Source organism: Schistocerca serialis, chromosome 3, assembly GCF_023864345.2.
Source record: "Schistocerca serialis cubense isolate TAMUIC-IGC-003099 chromosome 3, iqSchSeri2.2, whole genome shotgun sequence".
Taxonomy (NCBI): Eukaryota; Metazoa; Arthropoda; class Insecta; order Orthoptera; family Acrididae; genus Schistocerca; species Schistocerca serialis.
Genome location: NC_064640.1, coordinates 267,054,198 through 267,080,089, shown reverse-complemented (window position 1 = coordinate 267,080,089; position 25,892 = coordinate 267,054,198). Strand labels below are relative to the sequence as shown.

Here is a 25,892-nt window from a genome sequence, read left to right as displayed (position 1 = left end):
ACAGTGAGACAGAAGGATTCATGATTGCAATACAGGATCAAACAATAAACACCAGGTATTACAGCGAGCATATTATTAAAGATCCCAATACCACAACGGATAAATGCAGACTTTGTACACAACAAATAGAAACAGTAGATCACATCACAAGCGGATGTACAATACTAGCAAATACAGAATACCCCAGAAGACATGACAATGTCGCAAAAATAATACATCAACAGCTTGCCTTACAACATAAACTTTTAAAACAACACATTCCTACATACAAGTATACACCACAAAATGTACTGGAGAATGATGAATAGAAATTATACTGGAACAGAACCATTATAACAGATAAAACAACGCCACATAACAAACCTGACATCATACTCACCAATAAAAAGAAGAAATTAACAGAACTAATCGAAATATCCATACCCAATACAACAAATATACAAAAGAAAACAGGAGAAAAAATTGAAAAATACATCCAACTGGCTGAGGAAGTCAAAGACATGTGGCATCAGAATAAAGTTGACATCATACCAATTATACTATCAACTACAGGAGTCATACCACACAATATCCACCAGTACATCAATGCAATACAGCTACATCCAAACATATATATACAACTACAGAAATCCGTAATTATTGATACATGTTCAATTACCCGAAAGTTCCTAAATGCAATATAACACATACCGTACAGTTAAAAAGAAGTGACGCTTGATCAAGGTCTGTGTCACTCCATTTTTAACCGGACTTAACGTCTGAGAAAGTGAAGGTAATAATAATAATAATAATAATAATAATAATAATAATAATATCACCATAACTATCATCATCGGTCATTCATTTATTTTGTACTATGGTGTAGACGAATTATTTGTACAGAAGTATGGGACGCATTAAACCAAATACAGTCCCCATTAAACGTAATTTATAACTGTTCAAATAATGATCATTAAATATAATATGCCACTGTTACGAGGCCTCCACCATTGTTACATCAGTTCAATGAAGAATTGAAGCATTTTCACTCATCCAGTCACACACGCATACGCCTTCGCCCCCTCATACAAACACAAAATGTTCGTATGCCAAGTATAGTAATAAACATACCTTGCAGACCCACAAGAACTACTTTTATGCCTTTCAGTGTGGCTGGAATCACTGTGGAATTCTGGGGATGAGCTTCCACTGTTCCTGTCAACTGGACTCACTTGCGTAGAAAGCTGGTGTTTCGATGACTTTATTACTGTTACAGATGAGCGTGATTCTGTTTGACGAAGTGTATTCTGGAAGTAAAAACACATGCATTAACACTTTATAAAATCAATCACAACTAACTGTTTATCTGAAAGAAAGAGAGAAAACAGAGGTTTTAGTTTTTAAAAAAATGTACAGCTATATCTGTAGCCCACAAATCTAGTACATATTAACTCACAAAGCAGATGCTGAATTGTCTTATGAGCCTAAGACTGAAATGGGGAGTGTCTGTCTCATACAGAAAGTAGCTGACCTAATTTTCAAAACACCTAATAAGATATTTCTCCTGGATTATAAGCTTTTATCACAAGTGTGATAAATATAAAATGAGAGTGATTAGTACAAGCATTAATTTTTCCTTTATATCACTTATTACGTAGGAACAGAACAGACTGTAATATGAGAATGTGATCAGTGACACGAGGCGCTACCAAAAATTTCTTATAATTTGAAGATTTTGGTTGCCTCTTATGATGCAACCACTGTACAAGTTGCAGCAAGACACTTTACCAATAGGAATGTTGAGTATAATGAACTGTCTGCATTAAGTTGTCTTTCCCCATTGTACATTACCCAGTTCAACACACTCAGCCATCTATCTGACTGACACAGATTCTTTAATAAATGGCATACCACTGATTTCAGCCTGCTGAACCCATCAACCCACAAAGCACGTCCAGCTAATCTCCCTCACACACTTGTACACCCCTCTGGAACTGTCTCAATGATAAGCTTAGTACTTCCTGGACCTGTTCCAAAATTTCTAAATAATTTCTTGTTTGGGGGAAAAAAGCACCTTCACTTTACTAAGATAATGAGTAATGAACTAAAGGTAATTTATTTCAATATGTTCATGTTTTTTTGATAAGGTGCACAAAGACAAAACAATGTTTGCAGGAATTTAATTTTGCAGAGCCAAGAGAAACAGTTGGGTGATCAGGGCAGATCAAGCTGACCAAGCAAAGAAAAACTTTCTTGTTTCTTATCATCACTGACTACTATATTATTAATACATACAATTATGTACTTTTGTCTTAGGGTCATTATTGTGTATTTCATATAGATTGAATAATATTGTTTATCAAATTGTATTGGTATGTACATAACTAAGTGGGTGCTGATATTACCTGAGGATCAACACTGACAATGCTGGCAGTACGGATCATTGGTGTCCTGTGTCTTGTTTTTGTCTGAATTACATAGCTGTATTCATATTGCAATACATCATTGCGGGGATCCCATGGCCGTAGATCAGCATGTTTGTAAACCCACTGGCCAGATATAATATCCTGAAAAAAAAAAAAAAAAAAAAGAGCTAACATTTTGGCAGAAATTTGAAATAACTGGCATTTATAAAAACCTGAACAATAATAAATTATTCAACAAAAAGTAAGTACCCCAGATGCAGAATCTTGCAATCTTTCACTACAAATGGAGATCTATATGTAAAGGATATCACAAAATCTTTGAACAAAAGAACTCAGCAACAACACTTTATACATTGCACCATGATATTTCTCCTACAGAAACCAACAACTAAATGGAAGGATAGAAGCACCCACCAAAGATAAGTAGAAGCATAAAAGATATTATCACGATCACACATAGGAAACATGCTTTAAGAGGTAGGATAAAAACACAAATTGGGGAAAATTAAAATAGGAATCATCACAGAAACAAGTACTGTGCTTTCCGTTGCAGAAGCTGGGATGGTAGTAATAGTGACGTAAAACTGATAAAGCACAAACAGCATTTATCTGACAACAGCTCAAGTCTAAACTGGAGACATGAAAGATGTAGAAACACAACACTAGCATAAGCACAACAAGCATAGGAAGAAATTTCATTAACTTCAGACAATAAGTTAGATAAGAATTGAGAGCCAGTTCACAATTACTGAGTTATGAAGTGTCAAAAATGAGGAGCGGCCACATTAGTAGAGTAGGAACTGATTTTACTTCTTTTATCACTTTCATTTTCTACTGTTGTAGTCTGCAGTTTTCTTAGCTCAGACAAAAAGAACTTAATGTTTAAGCTGACTTTGCCCTATTAACCCAGTTCATGCAGTTATACTGAATTAATTTCACTTCCATCACTGATCCACGATCATCGTCCCTGGCTGATTGCAAAGAAACTTTAACAACATAAAAAATATTTGAAAACTCCTCCCAGCAATTTAGAAAATACATACGGCATGGTATTTAAGACATTATATTGTCTCTCAGTATGAGGTAAATGAGGACCAACATACATGAAATGCTGTGTGCTGTTTTGTGCGCTAATTTGAACAGAGCTCTGTGACAAAAGGGAATATTCTATTAATATAAGAAAAAAAGGGTTTAACTCAGTCAAAATGATTGAAAAAAGCTTTTTTGTGTCAGCAAAAAAAGCTGCCCTTCACTAATCGTCACTCTCTCGTAGTACGATTGAATTCTCCATAGCAAGACAACTACATGCTAGACCATGACCCAGTGTATTGATGAAATTCCTCAGGAACTGACAAATTAACTGACATATTTATCTTTATTTTCAGTGCACTACCTATAGCAGAAAGTTATTTCTGCTCTGATGTTGTCTCATAACAGAAGCGTCACGGACGTTATAGATCTGGACACACTGCAAAGTGAAAGATTCAGTCTGGATATTACATGTTTCTTTACCTCAAAAGTATATGAAAATCTGCTAAGCACTTTTGGAATTTGAGGGGCTTCTGAACATATCTTCACATTCCATATGTTCCCATTCAAGTCCTCGCTCACAGGCAGCCAGGTGCGCACAGGCTACAGTGGACAGCATGGACAGTCAGGCTGTAGTGTGTGCGACCGTAACACCCTGTCCATGTGCCTGCGTGAGGAATGCATGCAACAGAGCTATTTGGCAGGTAGCCTATACTAGCTGCACATGCCCGCGAGATAGCTGATGTGTGTACCCCAATGCCATTACCTCGTGGAGCAGCAATGGAACAGCCTTATCTGAAGTGCAGGAAACAACACACTAGTTTTTACTTCAGTGGGTTTTAAACATGTCAGTAGTAAGAGACACTGAGTACTGTACTCAACTGACAAGGATTAGAGAAAACAGTAGACAGTGCCATGTTGATGATATCATTTCAACATTTTCTTGCTCTGAATTAGGAAATGCAGAAAATTTAAATATGGTTGGGTATGAAACATCAGTTACTAAGCATTTTGTTGCTTTGCTCCAAGATGACTTTTTTCAGGGTATCTACAGTGCACTGGTTAAGTGGATGTACACTGAAACCCAGCAAATATAGGAAATTTCTGTTTGATTTTAAGACACTAAACCATAAAAAATGTCACAGTTCACTTAAGAATTTCTTTAAAGTGGCATGAGGATCTATTGCAATAGGCAAACTGAACACAATTTGTGTGTCACATGTATACAGGATGAATTTTATTTGTAGATTTTTTTGTCTATCATGCTTAGATCCACAAAACCTCTCTCACATTGCTACATGTTCACAGAAGTAAATTGAACTGAAACACAACAGTTGGGAGTTGTATTATCAAAGTTTTGTTTAGGAACACACTAAAATGTTTGTGGCTTCTTTCTAATTATAAGCTATCACCAAGTGGTACATGATACCAACCTTGATGGTGTGTAAAGATGAAAACTGCAAGTTGTACAGACAGGGTCTTTCTATGGACTGGTACTGTCAAAATGGATTGCATCCCAGTCTTCAGAAATGAAGGTTATGAGTGTTCACAGACATGGAAGTTATATTTTACATAATATCACAGAAATGACATCACGCAATTGTCCTAGGAGAATTTCTTTCTATCCACATTATTGTCACTATGGCTCTACACAGCTACCTTGACACACTGATGTGGAAGCTACATTGCATATTCACATCAGATGTGTTACATAAATATTACAAACCTTTTAAACTGATAGAATTGCCTTTACCACAAAATACACATGAGTAAAAAAAAGTTGAGAATGATGAAAATTTACATACAAGGGTACAACGGTGTTCCGAAAAGTAACAACTCCATCCCCCCCCTCCCCCCTTCTCTCAATATTGATCGAGGTATTACATGTCATGCATCTTACTTAGTCAACTTTCTTGCTTCACTGATGCAAGTTGCAACCCTCTGCCAGTACAGGGCTCCGAATTGTAGCATGCAACTTGGCAGCGTGTAACTTAGCTACGTCAGCATGTGAGAAACAGCATGCTGTAATTGAGTTTATAACTGCAGAAAACTGAAAGCATGAATTTGAAGAGTTTTTACACATATTGAGCACTCTCTCCTTCAGCATGTCACACACCAGCACTGCAACCAAACAACAATCCCATGCCTTAGGTTCACTGTCATCAGTCATTCTCCATACAGTCCCAACTTGGCCCCATCTGATTTTCATCTGTTTCCGAAATGTAAAGAACACCTTCGTGGACTTCACTTTGCAGTGATAAAGTGGTGCAAGCAGAGGTGAGGTTGTGGCTGCATCAACAATGTCACATATTCTACAGTGATAGTACCAATAAACTGGTCTCTCGTTGGGAGAAATTTGTTTGTTGTCAGGGTACTACATTGAGAAATAAATATGTAGGCATGAGAATAAAGACATAGAATGTTAATAATATCTGTTTTCTTTCAAAATCTTTGAGAGTTTACACATAAGAAATTTGGAGGCATTACTTTTCAACATATCTTCATAGATTCTTCTCACTCAGAAAAAGTAAAGAAAATCAGTATTTTGAGTCATTTCAAGTTGAACTAGAATTTTCAAGTTTGGAAGAACAACAGGAAATTTGGAAACGGTATACGAAATGGATATTATTTTGCTGAAATACCTGAGCCAACAAAGTGCCTCTGAACTGGGAGTTATAAAGACTAAATAAGAAAGCTGTCCATGTTAGCATTATTTGTGGGGATGATTATCTATATTTTATCAACAAGTATTTCAAAAGCTTTCTGAAGACTAAAGAAATCATCATCAAGTGCCACTAGTGTGTGAAAAAACAATGTGGTTCACAGGTTAACATATTTACACTTAACTGACTGTATTTAGCTGGTAACTGTGATACCTTCACTTATAGAAACATTCACAAGAGAAACGTGCTAACACACCTTAACAGAGCTACAGCAAGACTCACATCTCTCTACACAAGTTTAAAAAATTCACAAGATCACACCTCATCAACATAAAACTTGCTATTTTTAAGTTACGACAACCATATTGCAAATAACAATAAAACCTGAGCACTGGAAATAAAGTATGTGCGTTTCAAAATTACTACAATGCACTTTTCAATTTATAATCAATCTCAGTCTACAGCCAGGAGCTAACTGTGCATGAAAATCAAATATACATGAATAGAAATCAACATACTGATATGTGCACTATGAACAACAAAATACAGTGTGGGCTGTAGGGTTGTTATGGAGTATTATAACAATTCCTGGCAATACCAGATGTTACTTGTGAACTATGCATGACAGTGATGCTGCTAAAATGGTCAGCAGTACTGAACATTGACATCATCCTCCTCTCATTATGATCTCAAAAAAGAATGTCTTGATGGTACAGTCCAAAATCAACATGACTGCCATTATTCATTCATCAAAAATTCATTACTCTTTGATGAAACTTTATGATATTCACTTGATTGATATTTAAGCCTCTGTTCATATACTCATCCTAGATCCCATCAATTTTAACTGCTTAATTTATAATGTTGCTCTATTAAAGGTGATCCAACTCCAGATGGTTATACTAGCCTTTTATCAAGTGTGGTTAAGGACCTGTTAACTGATGAAAAGCCAACCTGATAAAATATTCTATATCAGAAACCCCTACTGTGAAGTTCAGAACAGTGTCAAGATACAAATACTCATTAGTATGGACATTTAGTGCGCAGTCTAAGCCCCAACCTTTGCTAAGGACTTATCAGTATTGTTGTTAATAGAGTTACGCATGGTGCAAGTTTTAGCCTGCCCAGCCTGTGTCTTGCAGCCTGTAACATACAGGACACAGATGAGACCAGCTGGCTTGCTGGACAGCACAGCTGGGTGCAACCTGGCCAGACCGAAGTGCCTTGCCAGTCAGTTGGTTCCTCAGCCCACCAGGCTGCACACCAAGGTTACTCACTGAGCCACTCTGCTGTTCTGTATTTATCTACAAAGCCAGGTCTCCTTTATTGTTATTTTAGTTACCAGGCATTGGCAGACTGGCACTTGTTTCCAAGAATATCAGAGCTTCCATTCTTTACTGTAGTGCCAGTTTACCTTTTTTACCTCTAGCCAGTTATAGGTTTTTTATCATTAGAAGTGTGTGTGTGTGTGTGTGTGTGTGTGTGTGTGTGTGTGTGTGTGTGTGTGTGTGTGTGTGTGTGTGACAATAACAATTACTGCATATCTTTACTCTGAATAGATTCTTCTAGTTATATTTCTTCATTTTCAAATAGCACAAATCTTGTGTATGTTGCCAAAAATAAAAACACTGCATTCTTATAGGGTGAATTTTTTTGTAACAACAATTTGAGGATTAATGACTCATCCATAGGAATCACTTAGTAATCATCATCAAAGTCATATTTTCCCCTTGTGAGTTTTCGGATGTTGCAAATGGATACAAGCCACCTTGAAACATTAATAGCCAAGCCTGCCAGTGGTGTCCACTGTCTCTGGTGTGCTGGGATCCATTCTGCTTGAAAGCTCACTGGGCCATGAGGGCTAGCCCATGGTCTGTACACACCAGTGCAGGAATCACAGGCTTGTTGGGCAGAAATCTGTGCCCCCACAACTCTAGCCTCCAAGATCTCTGGACAGTCAATACTATATACACAATATAAAAAAAGACTGACATATGTTGTGTTTCCACACCTCAAGGATTAAATTCAATGTGTAAGAGATTATAAAACAAATATTTTCTTAACTTCCTGTGACACTTACAGGTCATTCTTCAAAGACAAGTATTCTAAAATTGCACAACTTTACCTACGTCCATGTTACATTTGAGCTAACAGCACAAAGTTGTTCATCTGCTGCTAAGTAGAAGATGGCTGTAAGGATATCAGCCAAACTATTGAAAGAAGAAATAATGCTATCCCACATGCACATCTGAAATATTATGGAATATAATAGACAAAAATACTGTTGACAATTATATTCAGAAGTGTGTGACAAATTTGTCCCACCTTGCAGTATCACCCCAATTCAGAAACTGTAACAATGCTGTAATTACTTATTAACTAATCCTCACAAAAATGAAACTCAGGTATAACACTGTTACAAATGCCCAGGTTGTTAAAAGTTCTTTATCTTATGTCCCACCTGCTCAAAATGTTTTGGTATCCATTCAATACCCTTTATCTTACGTTCCTTTGCTGCAGCCCTCTGTGCTTCTTCCAAAACCGTCTTCTCTTCTGTAGCAGCAACCTATAAAATAAATGCAGAGAGATAAGGCCTTTTTTTGGAATGACCTGTTAAATTAGATTATAAACAACTCACTGAATTTGGTGTGTGGAAACTAGGATTTGTCCACAGTTATTCAGGGTGTCCCAGAAGGAATGGTCAATATTCAAGAATACGACAGGAACAATCATTCAAAGCAAAACAGTCTTATGAATCACGTGCTCTGAAATGTATACCCTAAGAGCTATGAGCTCTTGTTCGTCTTCGCTACTGCGAAACACACTCCTCTACTGAAAAAGTGCTCATAGCTTTTGATATATGCATTTTTACTAGACTTCTTCAGTTTGAATGACTGTTACTGTTATATCTCTGAAGATGGACCTTTCCTCCTGAGACACCTTGTGTATACATTGTGCGAAAAAACCACAAATACAAATTAGTAAAACTATTAGGAGAGATAAAAAGAAATATTTTTGCTATGTGACAAATGTCAGAGATGTAGGGGTTTGAAGGACTTGATGCTGGACCTCTCCTAAGCCAATGTTCACAGTAATTTTGGCTGCTGTGTATCCAAAAGGTTGACACTGGAACCTGATCTGCACTACAATTAAGTCTTCTTGCTAGAAAGTGTAAGTTTCCATTATTGCTAGTAGTGTCTGGAGTTCCCCTACACAGCTAACAAATGTCAAATAAATGTCACTGAAGATTGCTTTGATTCATTTTACACACTTGCTATGATAATTTGTAGTCACAGTGGTAAGTATCTGCCACTCAGCACAGTCCTTGACCAATACAGCATGCGATCTCACTATATGATGCAATTATACTCATTATTTAAAAAGTTTTAGTTAGCTCAGATCAACTCCCTTCACCTTGCCACTAACGAAGTCAAGTTGTGTACCAATGTCATCTCTGTAGCACTCTGATTACCTTCAGATAAGTTCCAAATTTGGGCTACTGAACAGGAAACATGCACCTTTTCCACTCTTCATGTAATGCCTGACTAACACCATGCAGTTTCACCAGGGAGCACCGCTAACAAGGGAAATTGCCATAGGTCACACTCTGACTTGGTTGAAACTTTGGTTGGTGCAAGAAGAGTGAAAACGAAAGGAACCTGGTTTGTCTTATGAGCCAACATTCAATAATTTCCAAGAAACTGACACTCAGAGTTCTGATATTACTTCATAAGTTCCCACACACATGCAGTATTAAACCAAGTGTGTAGGTAGCATAATGACTAAGAGCACAGTTTCAAATTTTTTCATTACATAGTCAATATTTTTGTGACATCAAGAAACAGAAAGGGATTATGGTGAAAATAAATAAGCATTTCAAATATTATTAGAACTAGATTTTATCATCACAAATCTTATATGACCTTATGAAACTAACAGTAATTGAAAATGAAAAACATAAATTCCAGTATATCATTTTTTGCTATGCTTTTTACTTTTATACTTCAAGAGAACTAGTGTATTCTGCAGGGTGATATCTATCATAAAAGATTGAAAGCATAAAAATTCAGCGCACCAGAAGGAATGTGTGAAGGCACATATGCCACAATAACATTTTTTCAGTGTGGGTGTTATTAGGAAAAGCAACCTCCTTGACGTTGCTAAATACTTCATAATCTGGTAATAATTTTGCAGTAAATAAAGCATATCAAAGTATTTGCTCAATAGCTGGACCACACAGTGGATTACAGATCCAGGTGTGTATTTTATCAGTTGCATCACTTCTACTTGCAATTTCTGTTTGTTGTGTGATGAGAATAGGGCACTTCTGTAAAAGGGCGAATGTAATTCTTAACCTGTCGGTAAAACTATATATAGTTGGCTTGACAGAGCGGCATATGCTAACAGAATTACTTTTTAATGGATGTGTTAATGTTCCAAGTTCATCAAAAACCAGGTCATTGTATAAAGATGGATAGCTTTGAACATCCCATGAGTCAATAATGTAAGGAAGCAGCTCAAGGTAGCAAAACTTTGTCCAAAATCTGACGATACATTTCTTTGTTTCAATTGGATGACAGCTATTTCTGTAACTTTCTCGCCTAAAATGACACATTCTCTTGCTACAGATGTGATACATTTTGTCTGATCTGTACTCTGAACAAAATCAAGGTTGAATCCAGAAATTATAGTGGAGGTAGCTATGTTCATTAGTTCAGCATACATACACTTGTCTTTGTTGCTGATGTATTTACTGATGTGATGTTGCTGAATTCTGTGTTTACTCTTTCAAAGATCACTCCAGACGATTAAGGCTTTGTATTCAAAACTTTCTGAGAGCAATGAGGTTGCTCTAGCTATTGACCACTGCCACAAAGCTCACGTAGGAACTACATGTCCATTGTTTCTAGCCTCTGTAAAACAATCAAACACCCGTCAATCAATCATATTTATCTAGAGGTCCTTCACTTGTCACTTGTGTCCTCAAATGTGACAACTGTTCAGTACATGTGAGCTTGTGGACTTGTATACTGCCCAGTATGGATTAACACTTTCTGGAAAACTGTTATCACCTATTTTTGTTTGTCTTCAAGAGGTCAGTGCCAAATTTGGTCCTCAAGTCCACCAAGAAGTAAACCAATGAATGGAACAGCATCATAATGTGTATGCAGCAGCCAAAAAATCTGGAAAGCTCACTAAAGATACCTAGCAACAGGTTTTGGACAAGTTTTGTGACCTTACGTAAAAATGGAGCCATATCTGTAAAGTATTGACTTGTGTGATTATCAAATGTATTTACTGAATGATGAAAGTTTTACATTTGCCCATTACAGATGTGCCAAGTGCTCATCGCACAGCAAATGGAAATCACAAGTATAAATGATGCAATTGTTAAAATGCTTTGATATGCTTGATATGTCATGAAATTATTGCCAGATCACCAGGCATTTAGCAATGTTAATGAGGTCGCTTTCCCTAATGATGTTCAAACTACAAAATGTTACTGTGCCATGTGTCTTCATAGGTTGTTCTTGGTGCTCTTAATTTTTATGCTTTGAATGCTTTCATGACATATATCACCCTAGGGAATGTGCTGGTTCTCCTGAAGTATAAAAGTAAAAAATAAATGCAAAAATTGAAATACTTTAACTTACATGTTTTCATTTTCAATTAAAGTTAATTACATAAGATAATGTAACATTTGTGATAGCAAAATCTATTTTAATGAGAATTGAAATGCTTATTGTTTTGTCACTAATCCCATTCTATTTCTTGAAGTCACAAAAAATATCAATGTCATTGATGTACCATACTTCCACGACAACAAAAGAAAAAGAAGTAATATAAGAATGGATTTCAATACGTAGCACAAAAAATTTGAGTCTGTGTTCTTAGCCACTACGCTACAGACTCATTTGATTTCATGTCATGCACATGCGAACTGGTGAAGTGGCATCAAAGATCTGACTGTCATCAGAAACTATTGAGTGTTGGCATGTAAGAAACAACAGGTATTCGTCTATTATCATACTTCTTTTACTAACTGAAGTTTCAACTGTGTTAGAGAGCAACTTATGATATGTTATCCTTGTCAGCCACACTTTCTGGTGAAATTGGAGGGTGCTAGTTTGGTGTTATGTGGAGACCGGAAGAAGTGCACATTTTGGGTTTAGTAGTACGAATTTGGAATTCCTTCAGAGATGACGGCAGTACAGAACTGATGACCTGTTCATTCTTACCTCGTCAGTCAAGGTGAGACTGGTGAGCTTTATCTTAAGCTATTTCATTAGTACCAAGATGAAGCGAGTTTATTCAGGCCCGATTACAAATTTTTCCAACAACGGTACAATTGTGTCACACAGTGAGACTGCATGCTGCATCGCACTGGGAATGTGGCAGTGGACGCTTCCCACTGTGACCTTGAATTATCAAAGTAAGTGTAAAAAACAACTCTAAGAGATCTTCAGTGACATATGTTTGAAGTTTTTTTTAGCTGTGTGGGATGATTTTAAAATGGGAATACTTATAGAAGTAATGATTTAGGTTTGAGCTTGAAATGTTTATTTTATTAACCTCTAAATTCATTGTAAACTTTTTCAGGTTACTCTATGGTGATGTAAAGAGTGGAGTGTGTATAGTCTCCATGCCTATTTGTCCTCCTGGTTTTGATCTATTTATGTGACCCTCCACTTTTTAGTTAAGCAACAGCTGATGAGCAATTGTATCAGGAGAAAAGTTGTTGTGTGCAGGCTCTATCTTAAAGGCATTATTAAGCCTTTCCAATATCCTCCAAGATGAAATGAAATTACAATTAGTTTTATCTGCTGAGTCACATTTGGCCATTAAGTACCTTAATATTCAGTGCTGATTTTATGAGAAAAAGATAAGTGGTGCTCAGAGTGACCCTTTGCCAATGCCTAACATTTCCAAATTATTGCTATAAGAAATGATACCATACTTTTAATGTGTACCTTGAGGTAAACAAATAATTTGTATATAATATCTAGGATTACGGTTAAAAGAGGTACCTTGAACATGAAACTGGTTGTTTAAAACAGGTTCCAAATCAGCATCAGAACATCAATATCACATTTCTCCTGTTTTTGCTCCTTACTTTTACTGTCTGTAGCCTGGTATCTTCCTTTCAGGAACCAGATCTTCACATAAGGAGGTTTAAGAGTGAAAATCTCTCATATTCACTGTTGGATATTGGTATGCACTTAGTTGTGTTTATCACAGGCAATAGAGAATCTGAGCATTTATTTTCTTCTAAGAACTCTCGAAATCCTCTGATCACTTTTCTCTCAAGAAATCTGGATCTTTGACATTTAAAAAAAAAAAAAAAACTTCCTTGTCTAAAGTTACTGGAGGATTGTCAAAAAGGATCCATTACTTTAGTGCATGGACAAATATCATATTCATCATTTAAAAGTGTATCTTTGATTTGCCTGCATAACCTTTCATAAAATGCTGCTGGGACAAGAAAACTAGGCCTAGCAGTACACCTAAAATATTTCCTTTCCGAAGAGAAATCCACTTGATCTGCAATTGTTCCTTTGCTTTGAGGCCTTCATGGTAATTTTGACCTCTATTTACATTTCTCTATTGAAATACTCTTCTGTTGTGTTTTTATCTTTTTGGTGGCTGTATGAAGAATGTTCGTAACTATGGTCAGGCAATTCTTGTAGTGTGTCATACATTAAACCAAGATCCAACATAAAATAAATATTAGTGAATTTCTCTAGAAGACGTTCATATATTTTCCTATCAGTGTTATCTCTGGACATATCACTCTTAGCACTAGTAAAATGTGAAACTAGTGCTATATAATTTCTCCAAACTGCTGAAATACTTCTAAAGCTAGAGGCAAACTATCGAGTTGTTCTGCACATCTTTGTAATTCTCTGGCATTTTCAGGTAACTGATGGTAGATGGTGCAAAACTTTCCCAGGGAAGATTTAAAATGATTGATTTATGAAGGGAAACCTTTCTTATAAGGTCACCAAATACTTCTAGCTTACAGCTGGCACTATGCCAACTTAAAATTTGTGGAAAAGCTTCTTTCAGCAATGAAACAGCACCTTTCTTTCCACCAACATTACTGTCATGCCATAAGTGGCAACAGAAATGAGACTTTCATTCAAAACTTCTTGGTGAAAACTCCTAGTCTTTAATTTTTCATTACAGCATTGAATATCCATTCAGTTGTCATGCATTATATTTCAATGAAATCTGGGAAAATATTATTTGGCTCATCATATCAGGTATCACTGAGAATAAATAACCAATGCTAGCAATTGGCTGAATATTGAACTTTCATCAGGTATCAAGGAAATTTTGTTATGTGATTAGATTATACACTGAAGAGCCAAAGAAACTGGTACACCTGCCTAATATGGGGTAGGGCCCCTGCGAGCACACAGAAGTGCCGCAACATGACGTGGCATGGACTCAACTAATGTCTGAAGTAGTGCTGGAGGGAACTGACAACATGAATCCTGCAGGGCTGTCCATCAATGCGTAAAAGTACGAGGGTGGACATCTCTGAACGGCATGTTGCAAGGCATCCCAGATATGCTCAATAATGTTCAGGTCTGCGGTGTTTGGTGGCCAGTGGAAGTGTTTAAACTCAGAAGAGTGTTTCTGGAGCCACTCTGTAGCAATTCTGGATGTGTGGGGTGTTGCATTGTCCTGCTGGAATTGCCAAGTCTGTTGGAATGCACAGTGGACAGAATGGATGCAGGTGATCAGACAGGATGCTTAAAAATGTGTCACCTCTCAGAGTCATATCTAGATGCATTGGGGGTCCCATATCACTCCAACTGCCCAAGCCCCACACCATTACAGAGCCTCCACCAGCTTGAACAGTCCTCTGCTGACATGCAGGATCCAGGGACTCATGAGGTTGTATCCATACCCGTACACATCCATCCGTTCGATTGAATTTAAAATTAGACTCGTCTGACCAGGCAACATGTTTCTGGTCATCAAGAGTTCAATGTCGGTGTTGACGGGCCCAGGCAAGGCATAAATCTTAGCGTCATGTAGTCATCAAGGGTACACGAGAGGTTCTTTGGCTCCGAAAGCCCATATCGGTGATGTTTTGTTGAATGATTCATATGCTGACACTTGTTGATGGCCCAGCACTGAAATCTGCAATAATTTACAGAAATGTTGCACTTCTGTCACGTTGAACAATTCTCTTCAGTTGTCGTTGGTCCCGTTCTTGCTGGATCTTTTTCCAGCCGCAGCAATGTCGGAGATTTGATGTTTTACTGGATTCCTGATATTCGTGGTACACTCGTAAAATGGTCAGACGGGAAAATCTCCACTTCATTGCTACCTTGGAGATGATGTGTTGCATCGCTCATGTGCCGAGTATAACACCATGTTCAAGCTCACTTAAATCTTAATAACCTGCCATTGTAGCAGCAGTAACTGAACTAACAACAGTGCCAGATGCTTGTTGTCTTATATAGGCATTGCCGACTGTGGCGCCGTATTCTGCCTGTTTACATATCTCTGTATTTGAATATGCATGCCTACACCAGTTTCTTTGGTGCTTCAGTGTATTTTTGATGACTCTGGCTTTCATTTGTGGAGCAGTATGACTTATTATGTTGAAAGATACAAACCTAGAATGAAGAATATGATTCATGTACACTCCTCCATTTCTGAACATAAATTCCCGACTAAAAATCATTTAATAGTTGACTCCTTCTAGCAACTTTGTATACAGTCTGAAAACATTAGCTGTTACTGATGTATCATTCTTCAGTGCCATAACACTGACAGGAGTCTTCACTTCTGCAGATCAGACAGGGCATTTAAAAAAAAACTATTATGTTGTCAAAACTATCTATTGCTGTGTCATGGTTCGATTATTGGAGGAACGAATACATTGTCCAGTCTACATTCATTGCTCCCAGATGTCGGATGTCTTCTGTTTGCTTGGTTACCGGAACATATAGCAAAATTGCTGCTCCGCAGTAGAAGTCTTTTTGTGTTCTCGAGTTTGCCAATTGATTACTGTGCAAGGACATTTCAGGCTGAGGTACCACATGATCCTCCAAATGAATATAATGTTCGAAAATGGTATCGTCAATTTGCAGACACAGGATGTGTATGTAAAGGAAAGATTCCTGGCTGACCTCTTGTTCAGATGAAAATGTTGCATGAATTCAAACTGTTTTCCAACTAAGTCCTACAAAATCTACTTGTCATGCCAGTTGGGAGCTACAACTGCCTACAACAATAATTTGGTTTGTTTTGAGACAATGGTTGGTTATGAAGCCATACAAGTTACAGCTGTTACAGGGTCTACATCATGAGAAACACATGTGTGTGGCATTTCCTGATGAGCTTCAGAATGCTATAGAGGATGATAACACTTTTGCACAACCCGTCGTGTTCAGTGATAAAGCAATGAAGCAACTGGGAAAGTAAACATACACAATATTCAAATTTGAGGCCTACAGAACCCACATTGAACATGCACGAAATTCACCCAAAGTCAAAGCATTTTGTGCAATATCCCATGCATCTCTTTACACCTCATTCTTCTTTGATGGAAACACGGTTAACTGTCAGCAGTATCCTGCTATGTTGAAAAACTGGTTGTTTTCATGACTGAACAAGTCTGAAATTCGTTTCTCAACAATATGGGGCACCCCCCTCACTGGAGTCACCAAGTGCCTGTATATGTGAATAAAACTCGATCAAGCCGCTGGATTGGTCCTCAAACAGCTAGTGACTTACCACTTCTCAACTGGCCTATATTGTCATAATATTTGGTGCCCTGTGACTTCTTCTTGTGGGATTTCACTAAGGACAACATCTATGCAATGACAATACAACAGAACCTAGATGAGTTGAAGAACTGAATCTGTACTGCCGAAACACCAGTGACAATTGACTTGCTTACCTGAGTATGGGCGAAATTCAAGTATCAATGTGATGTTGTTCATGTGACTGGTGGATAACGTATTTAACATCTGTAATCTAAATGTGAGAGATTCCTAAATATATGAGTGAAGTTTCATGTTGTATGTAATAAATATATGCATTTGAAATATGTATATTCTTTTTGAAACACACTGTATTTTCAAAGCAGCTTTATGGGCTGAACTTACTTTGTGTTTAAAGATTTTCTTCCAGAGAGATGTTATCTGGCCTGTTTTGTGCAATACTGAAATTGTTGGCCACTGTTGCTAAATATTCGTTCCTTGTTTACCTCTTTCTGTCCCCAGTGACTCAAGTTTATTACAACTTTTGCACCCCAGTTTCTTGTCTTTTACTATCAACCACTCATTCTTTGTACAGAAATCATCTTTCTGTTCCACTGACCAGCAGTAAGGAAAATCACAATCAACACTATTTCAGCAGGAGCCCTGCATAAGAGTGGCACACAATCTGATTTTCACTCTTTTCCTTATTTTCATCATGTCTGCCAGTTTCATCACCACCCTCAAATAACTCAATCTTTTTGTTTGCTGGTGATGAGAAATATTGCTTAATCTTGTGATTTAGTTTGACTCAAACTCTGACAGAATTCCAAACTTTGCCGAAATCTCTTCAACAATGAATGTAGAAGTGAACAAACAACATTATGGCATCAGTGAATAACAATGAAAGCAGTGTCTTCTTGAAATTTATTTTAAAATCTGACCACACAAGAAAATTATTTATTTCTGTGGCTCTTAACATTCACAAGTGAAACTATTTCAATAATACGGTACAAGTCAACATTCTAATCACATAACGAAAAAGCTATAGATTTGCTGCGAGGAAAATTGAAACGAATAGCAACATACCATTCACAAATACCCTATATACAGACAAAATATAATATCATTAGCTACTTTCACTAATAATGTAATTGATGTATGATATTTTTGCCTTACAATATGAATAAAATGTAGCTCTTTTTCCTCTCTGCGGATTTATGAAGGTAAAGGAGATGCAACCCCCAGTATACCCCGGAAACTCTGCACCGATAATATTTAACACAGCAGTCTGTTTTAACAATCACACTTTGATAATTGTCCTATGAATGTTGTGACAGCGTAGAGGTATTATTAATGTGAAACAACTGGGAAAAAAACTATGAGCATGATGAGCCAACAGCAAAGTACTGCATAGAAATTCCATCCCATGATCACGTAGAGTAATCTCTTCTTCTGTCTTTGATTCCTTTATTTTAAGTTATCTCAAATTGAAAAACTCACTTATCACTTTTGCTTTTATTGACAAATCACCACTACCAGTTCTATTGTAATCGTTATGAGTAGCGATACTTTTCATTCCTTTGGCTTTTATAAAATGAATGACACTTTTACTTAAAAATGACATATTTGAGACATTACTATCAGTACTTTTTGTACCTTGTTTCACATTCTCATCACAAAAGATTCTCCTTTCACATTATCATAAGCCGGAATAAGCTTGCACTGCAATCATTCACATGTTTAATTTTGTTTGCAGTTTTTGAGTCCCATTTTTCTGTCATTGTGAAAGATTTCCTGGCATGGTTTGCGTTTCTGATCTGAAACTGTGTTATTCACAGCTTGTGAAATTTATTTGTGAGTATTAGCATTTTGTAATCTACGCTGTGTTTTGTGTTCTTATACGTTGGAGGTAATGCCAAAGAAAGCATTCATAAGGAAAACTGTTTTGAAGTATATAATATTAAAATGAATGTTATTTACTCAATGTTCATAGCATCTGGTGATACTAAAAATGCAAATCACTTGTGGTAAATGAGTTTAATTTTTTCGTTTGCTGTTCATTTAAGGCAGAAAGACAAAAATAGCTACAACAGCTACTGAAGAGGTGAACCACACAAATAAATTCCCCTACTCATTTATAATGTTCAAGTTGCAGTCGGTGTATCTGGATATTACTTGCAATTATGCTTTGGACTGAAATCATAGTTACAGAAATGCGAATATAACTCATTACCCTACAGTAGGTATGATCGCCCCAGGCAACATGGTGGCATCCGGCACTGCTTCATCTTCAAAGCATGAGCTCCCCTGGTGTTAGCCAGCTCAAGAAAAACATTCACTCAGTCAAATGTAGTCTGCTTTTTGCTAATCTAATGGAGAATTTGCAACATTGTTTAAGACATTGGGCAACTATGTGACCATTGATTTACTTCCAGGGGTGGTTCAGAATTATCTTGTAAAATTCACTCTATATTTTCTTGTCATTTAGATTAAACATTCTGAATGATTCTCACTTAAGGGATGGCACACAGGTAGAAAATTAATGATTTTGAGTCCAAAAAGCTTACTTTGCTTAATACACTGTGAATTCTCTGTCACAGCCATCATTGGGACATCAAGGGAGCGATGACTGCTGCAGTTGTATGCTACTGGACATAATATTTTTACCTCTTCCACAAAAGAGCCATTAGCAGGAAGATCAACAATCAGTAAAGAAACCTGAAGACATTATTTCCCCAATAAATTTTGTTGCTACCTTGATTCTGAACAGTGTGGATCTAGAGCTGAAACTGCATTCAATTATGTAGCTACCCCTTACTGCTACATTTATATACTTCTATGTTAGTCCTTCCTGTAATGCTATTTTAGTATGATTGGACTGAATGTATACAAAAGGCCATTTCAAAGCCAAAAGTTCATGTTATCCTACTGATTTGTTACAATTTGGAATATTTTGTGTTTTTAAAAAAGACTTTTTCATAACATCCTGATAAGTTGTAATGCATTTGTATTAGTACAGTGCATACTAAATAGCATTTTTTCATTAGTTTATTGAACACAGCAGATAAAAACAAGAGATAAATTGGTCAGCAGGAATATAGTCTCCTACATTATCTACATTAGTCTGACAATGTTCAGACAGTTTTTTGACTTCACGCCTGTAGACAATATGTTGGTAGACTTCATCTCCTTGCATGTTAAGTGGTGAAAGAGATAGCAAAGATGTGCAGTTTAGCAGAATGATAAGGCATGTGGACTTGTAAATTCAGTCACCAACTGTACATTGTCTTCTTGCACCCTTTATATTACAGCCACTACATCTGAATAAAACAAACAAAGAACTGAGGCTCAAAATAATAGAGCTGACACAATGAGGTGAAAAGATTGCAGAATTAAATACAGGTGGAATGGCAAGCCACAACAGAATATAAAATAGTACGCGTAACTGCAAAACCAGGAGCTTCAGGGGATGGGGGGACTAAAGGAGCAGAAGAATCCACAGCACATATTGCATTGATTACAACATATATTAACATTTCATGAGACCCTAGAAACCAGATAAAATTCTAACAGAAGAAATAAATGGTATCGACAGCAAAAATGAAAGTTGAGATACAATACTTAATTTGCTACAAGTTAATATTTGCTACTCAATGCCATAAAGAACTGTAAAGTTAAAAATGTGGTCATGATGGGCAGACTAACAGAGCTGAACAGAAATCAAATAGATAATTTTGTTCTCCTAGGAGATGTTAATTCAAGAAAATGGAGAGAAAATGTAGGGAAATTTATTTGAAACTGGTCTCAAATTTTCAAATATTACTGTAACACCATACAGTTTCGAACTAGAGGGAGAGTTTACTTTGTAAGCCTGGTTGAGGATAATAGTTATTGTTACATTTTGTAGGTCTCCAGATAGTGATACAAGTGTATTCTCTTTAACGTAGTTCATGGTTAAAAAACAGAAATTTGAAACAAGTGTTGCTATACTAAATTTAATGTGGCAAGAATAAGAAATCAAAATGCAGTAGTATCTTAATTATTACCAAGTAAGCAAATACAAGTTGGGACTTGTATAACAAAAGAGAGAAATATTTTGGTTTAACTTTTTCTTAATGACATAGTCACAGAAACTGTGTAAAAGTTGCGACAAAAGGATGAAAACAGAAGGGTATGTTGCAAGAATAATTACCATCCATGTAGGTCAGAAAAGCTGGTGCACTCAGTGGTGCAACATGTTGCTGTATACAACATGCTCGAGTTCAATGGCTCCTTCAGAAACCATGCCATTTATACCCTTCCCTCCAACATTAGCTTTTCCAAACTATGTAGATGGCAATTCTTCCTGCAACACATCCTTCTCTCTAGTAATCCTACTGGTCTTAATCCCTGCTAACCCACCGTCCCCATACCCTACCCAGAAGGTTCCCCTTCCTCTGTCCTGTCACCCTCTCCCAGCCCATGTCTCCATGTCATCTTGTGCTGCACCTCACTGACTGCCGTGCCTGTGTGTTGCGTGCCTAGCCTGTGCACCTGCCACCCCTTCCTCCCACACTCCTATCCTGCACACCTGCTGCCCCCCTCCGAGCAACCAGTTAGCCATCCCCAACCCCTCCTCCTGCTTCCCACCTCTTTCTCGCTCTACCCAGTCCACCGAACACAATCATCATCGCAGTCCACCTGTCAAATGCAATCCTGGTACTGTGTGTCCACTCGGCACATTGTAGGTTCATGCTCAACACTTCTGTTATTCGGCAAATGTTCTCCTTTACTCTTAATTTACTTGTACTTCATCATCTGTTATGTTATTAATACAACAATATTTACTTTAGGTCATAGCATTTAATCTTTGGAATATACATATAATGCAAGAATTGCACTGATTTGCAACCACTAAATGTCTGTCATATGGATAAAACTCAATAGCTGCTGTTGCAACTACCAGCGAGTATAGAACAGAAAATGGTTACTTGTAGGTATTCACAGTGGCTTCACATTCTGGAAAGAACATGTTAACCATGTTAGCAGATATATCTCTCTCATCTGGAAACATGTGCAGTTACAAAGAATTAGCTTTGTGTGACATAATTAACACTTCCAGTCACATATCCTGCACAGTTTGTTCATTGGATGCATTTCTGCACATTAAAATAAGATTTTAAACACGCTGAAAGAATATACACACAGCTTGTCTGCATCTGTCTCCACCGTATGGTGAGTAGCCATCTATCCTTTTCATAATACTGACATTATTCCTTCTTGATTTTCCATTGTTTCACTTTAAAAGGTTGTCATTTCAAAACACTTAACATCTATTGACTCAGATACAAAGTGTTATCATAAAGTTTTAATTATCACACAAAAAATAAAATTACATAATTGAATTTTTCGGTTTTGTAGGTGCATGCCTGCAGTCCTGGTACATACTGAAATCCTTGTGCCACAATATCATTGCATACCACTAGAACAGCAAAAACTAAATTAGGTGCGTCATTTTGTTTTCACTCCCTTAGTGGCATCAATATAGGCAATTGACTCAGATCTGATAGTATTTGGAGGACTGAACATAAAACTCTTCACATAACACAAACAAATAAAATATTGAGGGTAGTTGAATCAAGGGCATGTTTGCAAAACAACAAGTCTTGCTGTTGGTCAGCTGTTTATGTGCTACTGTTTCAGAACAACAAGTAGGCAACAAAGTGTATGACCTCTGTGTCTCATCACAGAATGTGGAGATTCCAGGCTTGCCCGAACTGTGAAGTTGGAAAGGTGGCAGACCTGGCAACATAGTACAACGCTAGTACAGGCACAAGTGTTTCAGGAAACACCATTCAGCGCACATTATTGAACATTGGGCCTCACACCAGATGATCCCTGTGTGTGCTTATGTTGAAATCAATGACATCAGCTAGAATTTCAGATAGTACTGGATCATCAAGATTGGACTGTGGATCAATGGAAACATGTTGCCTGGTCAGATGAATCATGTTTTTTGTTACACCAGGTCAATGGTGGTGTCCAGATAGGCTATCATTCACATAGACAGCTGCTTGAAACATGCACTGCACCACGGACTCAGGCTGGTGGGGGCAATATTACTTTATGGAGGGACATTTGCCTAAGCATCCAAGGGACATGTGGTAACAATTGAAGGCACCACGATATGATAGCACACTATAATGGGTTTACACTGGTGTCTTAGCCACCCAATTTTCCACAGCTGAACCCAATGAAACACATCTGTGACAGTATTTGGCACCAGCTCTGTGTCTGCAAAACACTGGCGGCTAATTTAGGGGAATTGAGTGAACGATGAATAGACACCTGGTGCCACATACCGCCAGAAACTTGTCAAATCCATGTCACATGGAATCACTGTTGCACTGAAGTCAAAAGATGGACCAACACGCAGATATGTGTACCAAGAATTAATCAAGTACAAGAACTGAGATATAATGATACAATTATTTCACAACAGAAGAGATACTTGTATGTATGTACTGTGTATGTTCCACATCTCCTCCTGAACCACTGAATTGATTTCAATCTAACTTGGTACAGAAATTATTTACTACCTGGAAAGAATGCTGTTGGGGTAAGAACTAGCTACTTTCTATTGGGATCGGGGCGACACTGTGAAGAGAGAAAGAGGAGGAGGAGATAGGGGAAGGAGGAGACGGGCACAGATAGGTGTGAGGAAGAGACAGGAGAGGAGGGGGGAGGGGGAGGGAGGGGGAGGGAGGGAGGGAGAGGGGGAGAGAGAGAGAGAGAGAGAGAGAGAGAGAGAGAGAGAGAGAGAGAGAGAGAGAGGGTGGGTGGGTGGGTGGGTGGGTGGGTGGGGAAGGGGAGGGGGAGGGGGAAGTGAACATAGAGGAAAGAGGAGGAGATGGACTAACAGAAGGTTGGAATAAATACATACCTGGGCAAAGCCTAAAATGCTTGAAAGAACTGCTGCCCCCTCCCCCACACACACCTATCTTTTCCAGTTCTACAGTGTTTGAACCTTTATTTGTAATACAACACCATTCCTTTTTTGTTCTAATACAGTCTAATAACTGGAAAAATTGCTAACTAATAGCTTCCATCACATCAAACTTGTTAGATTAATTTAAAACATCTCAGGAGATATGCAATACCACCAGATTACTGACAATGCAAAGAACCAAAGATCTTGTAAATTTTAATCTCTGAAATGAATACAATATGGTATTTTATTTGAAACTTAATTTACTTGCTGCACACAACTATTTTGCTGCTACAAAAAATCACTATATTCCATGAACAGATTGTATGACAACTGTTGACATCCACATGTACATGGATGATGTTACTAGCAGTACATCCTACCTGGTCATCTCGTAGAATTGCTGCAGTGACATGTTGCCATAAATTTTCAGATTCACATTCACCTTGATGTTCAATAGGAACTGTGTAACGTTTCAACCTCTTTGATTTTATCTCAGGTGTAGGCTTCCACAGAAGTTGCTCCTCCTGAGGAAGATAAGGACAAAATATATCAAAACACAAAAGATATTACATACTCATGTGATTAATAGCATATACAGAAGGAACTACAAAATTATTAAAGGAATAAATTAAATGTTTTCAGATATTAGATGAAGAATGTGTTATACAAACACAAAACAGAAGATACAATTAACTTCACTGTTAAGGAAGGAGGAAAAAAAAACTTTGTACTTTGGTACAAAATTGAAGTAAGGAGTGGAAATGCTTTAACTGTTTCTTAATGTATCTGACATGTGGTTAGAAGTCTCTCACATTTACACACATTAAGGTTGTAAAAACTTAATGAAAGAACAAATGGAATTTTTTATTAATGAACAGCACATTAGATTAATATTTTCATTTTTAAAGATGACACTGCACAAAGAGTAAGTGTTATTGCTAGCAATGTTGAAGCCATTTGTGGAAGTTCCTTATGATTTTGGAGGCTGTCACGAATGAAATGAAAGTGACTGTCATGGAGGGATCAGTGTTTGCAATGTGGAGGAACTATAGTGGTGGGAGAAACCTTTATAGTTATCTGTAGTTTTACAAGTAATACCACCAAGAGTTGATTGTCTGAGTACTGTACTCTCATTGCTAAATCATTTTACAAGGCCTGTGACTCTGTGACTGCAACACAAAGAGCATTCCAGCCCAAATTATATGAACTTGATGAGAGAGTGTAACGTCAATGTGACTAGGTCACACCAGACATCACATCATTCATTCCTGATTCCAAAAGGAATGTTCTCTACACTAGTTGGCTCACTGGACACCTACCTACTTTGACTCACAATGATCTTTTCTTCCCTAGTGATAAATAAAAGCTAAGATCTATGCATACTACCTAGGAATTGTGTAAGAAGTAAAGAAAGACATACAATGAATTTGTCATCACACTGCCTGTGATAAACTGCAAAGTCATGGACTGCTTTAGTGAACAGTTTCACCTGTGTGTGCATGTAGACTTTCTTGGTAGATACTGATTAAAAGCTATGTTTCCAAACATGGTGGCAGGGTTGACAACCTGCTAAGTTTTGATGAGTCATGAACACCATCTTCACCAGAAGATGCATATGACACTCATAAAAGCACTGCAATATATCAACGGTGTCACTGGGATGGAAATCTGAGAGCTTCTCGTCAGCTCCAACAGTGTATTGTCCATAACAGCTGCTACCTAAATAAAACTTTTAAAGTAAAAACAATGTAGGATTACATGTAAGTTATTAAAATCTAAAATTCATTAATCAGGTGACTGGTTCTGATTATGGTACATCATTAGACAGTTAAAATTCCTTGAAAAAATAAATATAAAGTTTCAAAGGCCAAGACAAAGGCATAAATGAAAATAATCTAACTAATTTAAAGTACAGAATTACATATCCACACATGATGTCAACTGAAGAGACTGGTTACGTAGTGATGATAAACACTGCCAACCAACGCATGGTCATTTGTAGTTCAGTAGTGGAGGCTCTGCCCACTGTCTCCGGCTAACGTCATTTACAGCCAATGGTTACAGAGTATGACACAATTTCATAATAAGGTTACAATAA

The 25,892-nt window shown here is 37.3% G+C and overlaps 1 protein-coding gene across 1 annotated transcript in view; it reads right to left on the bottom strand.

The window, feature by feature from the left end:
- Positions 1-25,892, bottom strand: part of LOC126470042 (oxysterol-binding protein-related protein 8) — a 228,000-nt gene that overhangs the window by 14,617 nt on the left and 187,491 nt on the right. Inside the window, 4 exon segments of the mRNA XM_050097538.1 lie at positions 1,111-1,286; positions 2,385-2,546; positions 8,559-8,663; positions 24,175-24,318. Of these exon segments, the coding sequence (XP_049953495.1) occupies positions 1,111-1,286; positions 2,385-2,546; positions 8,559-8,663; positions 24,175-24,318 (587 nt within the window).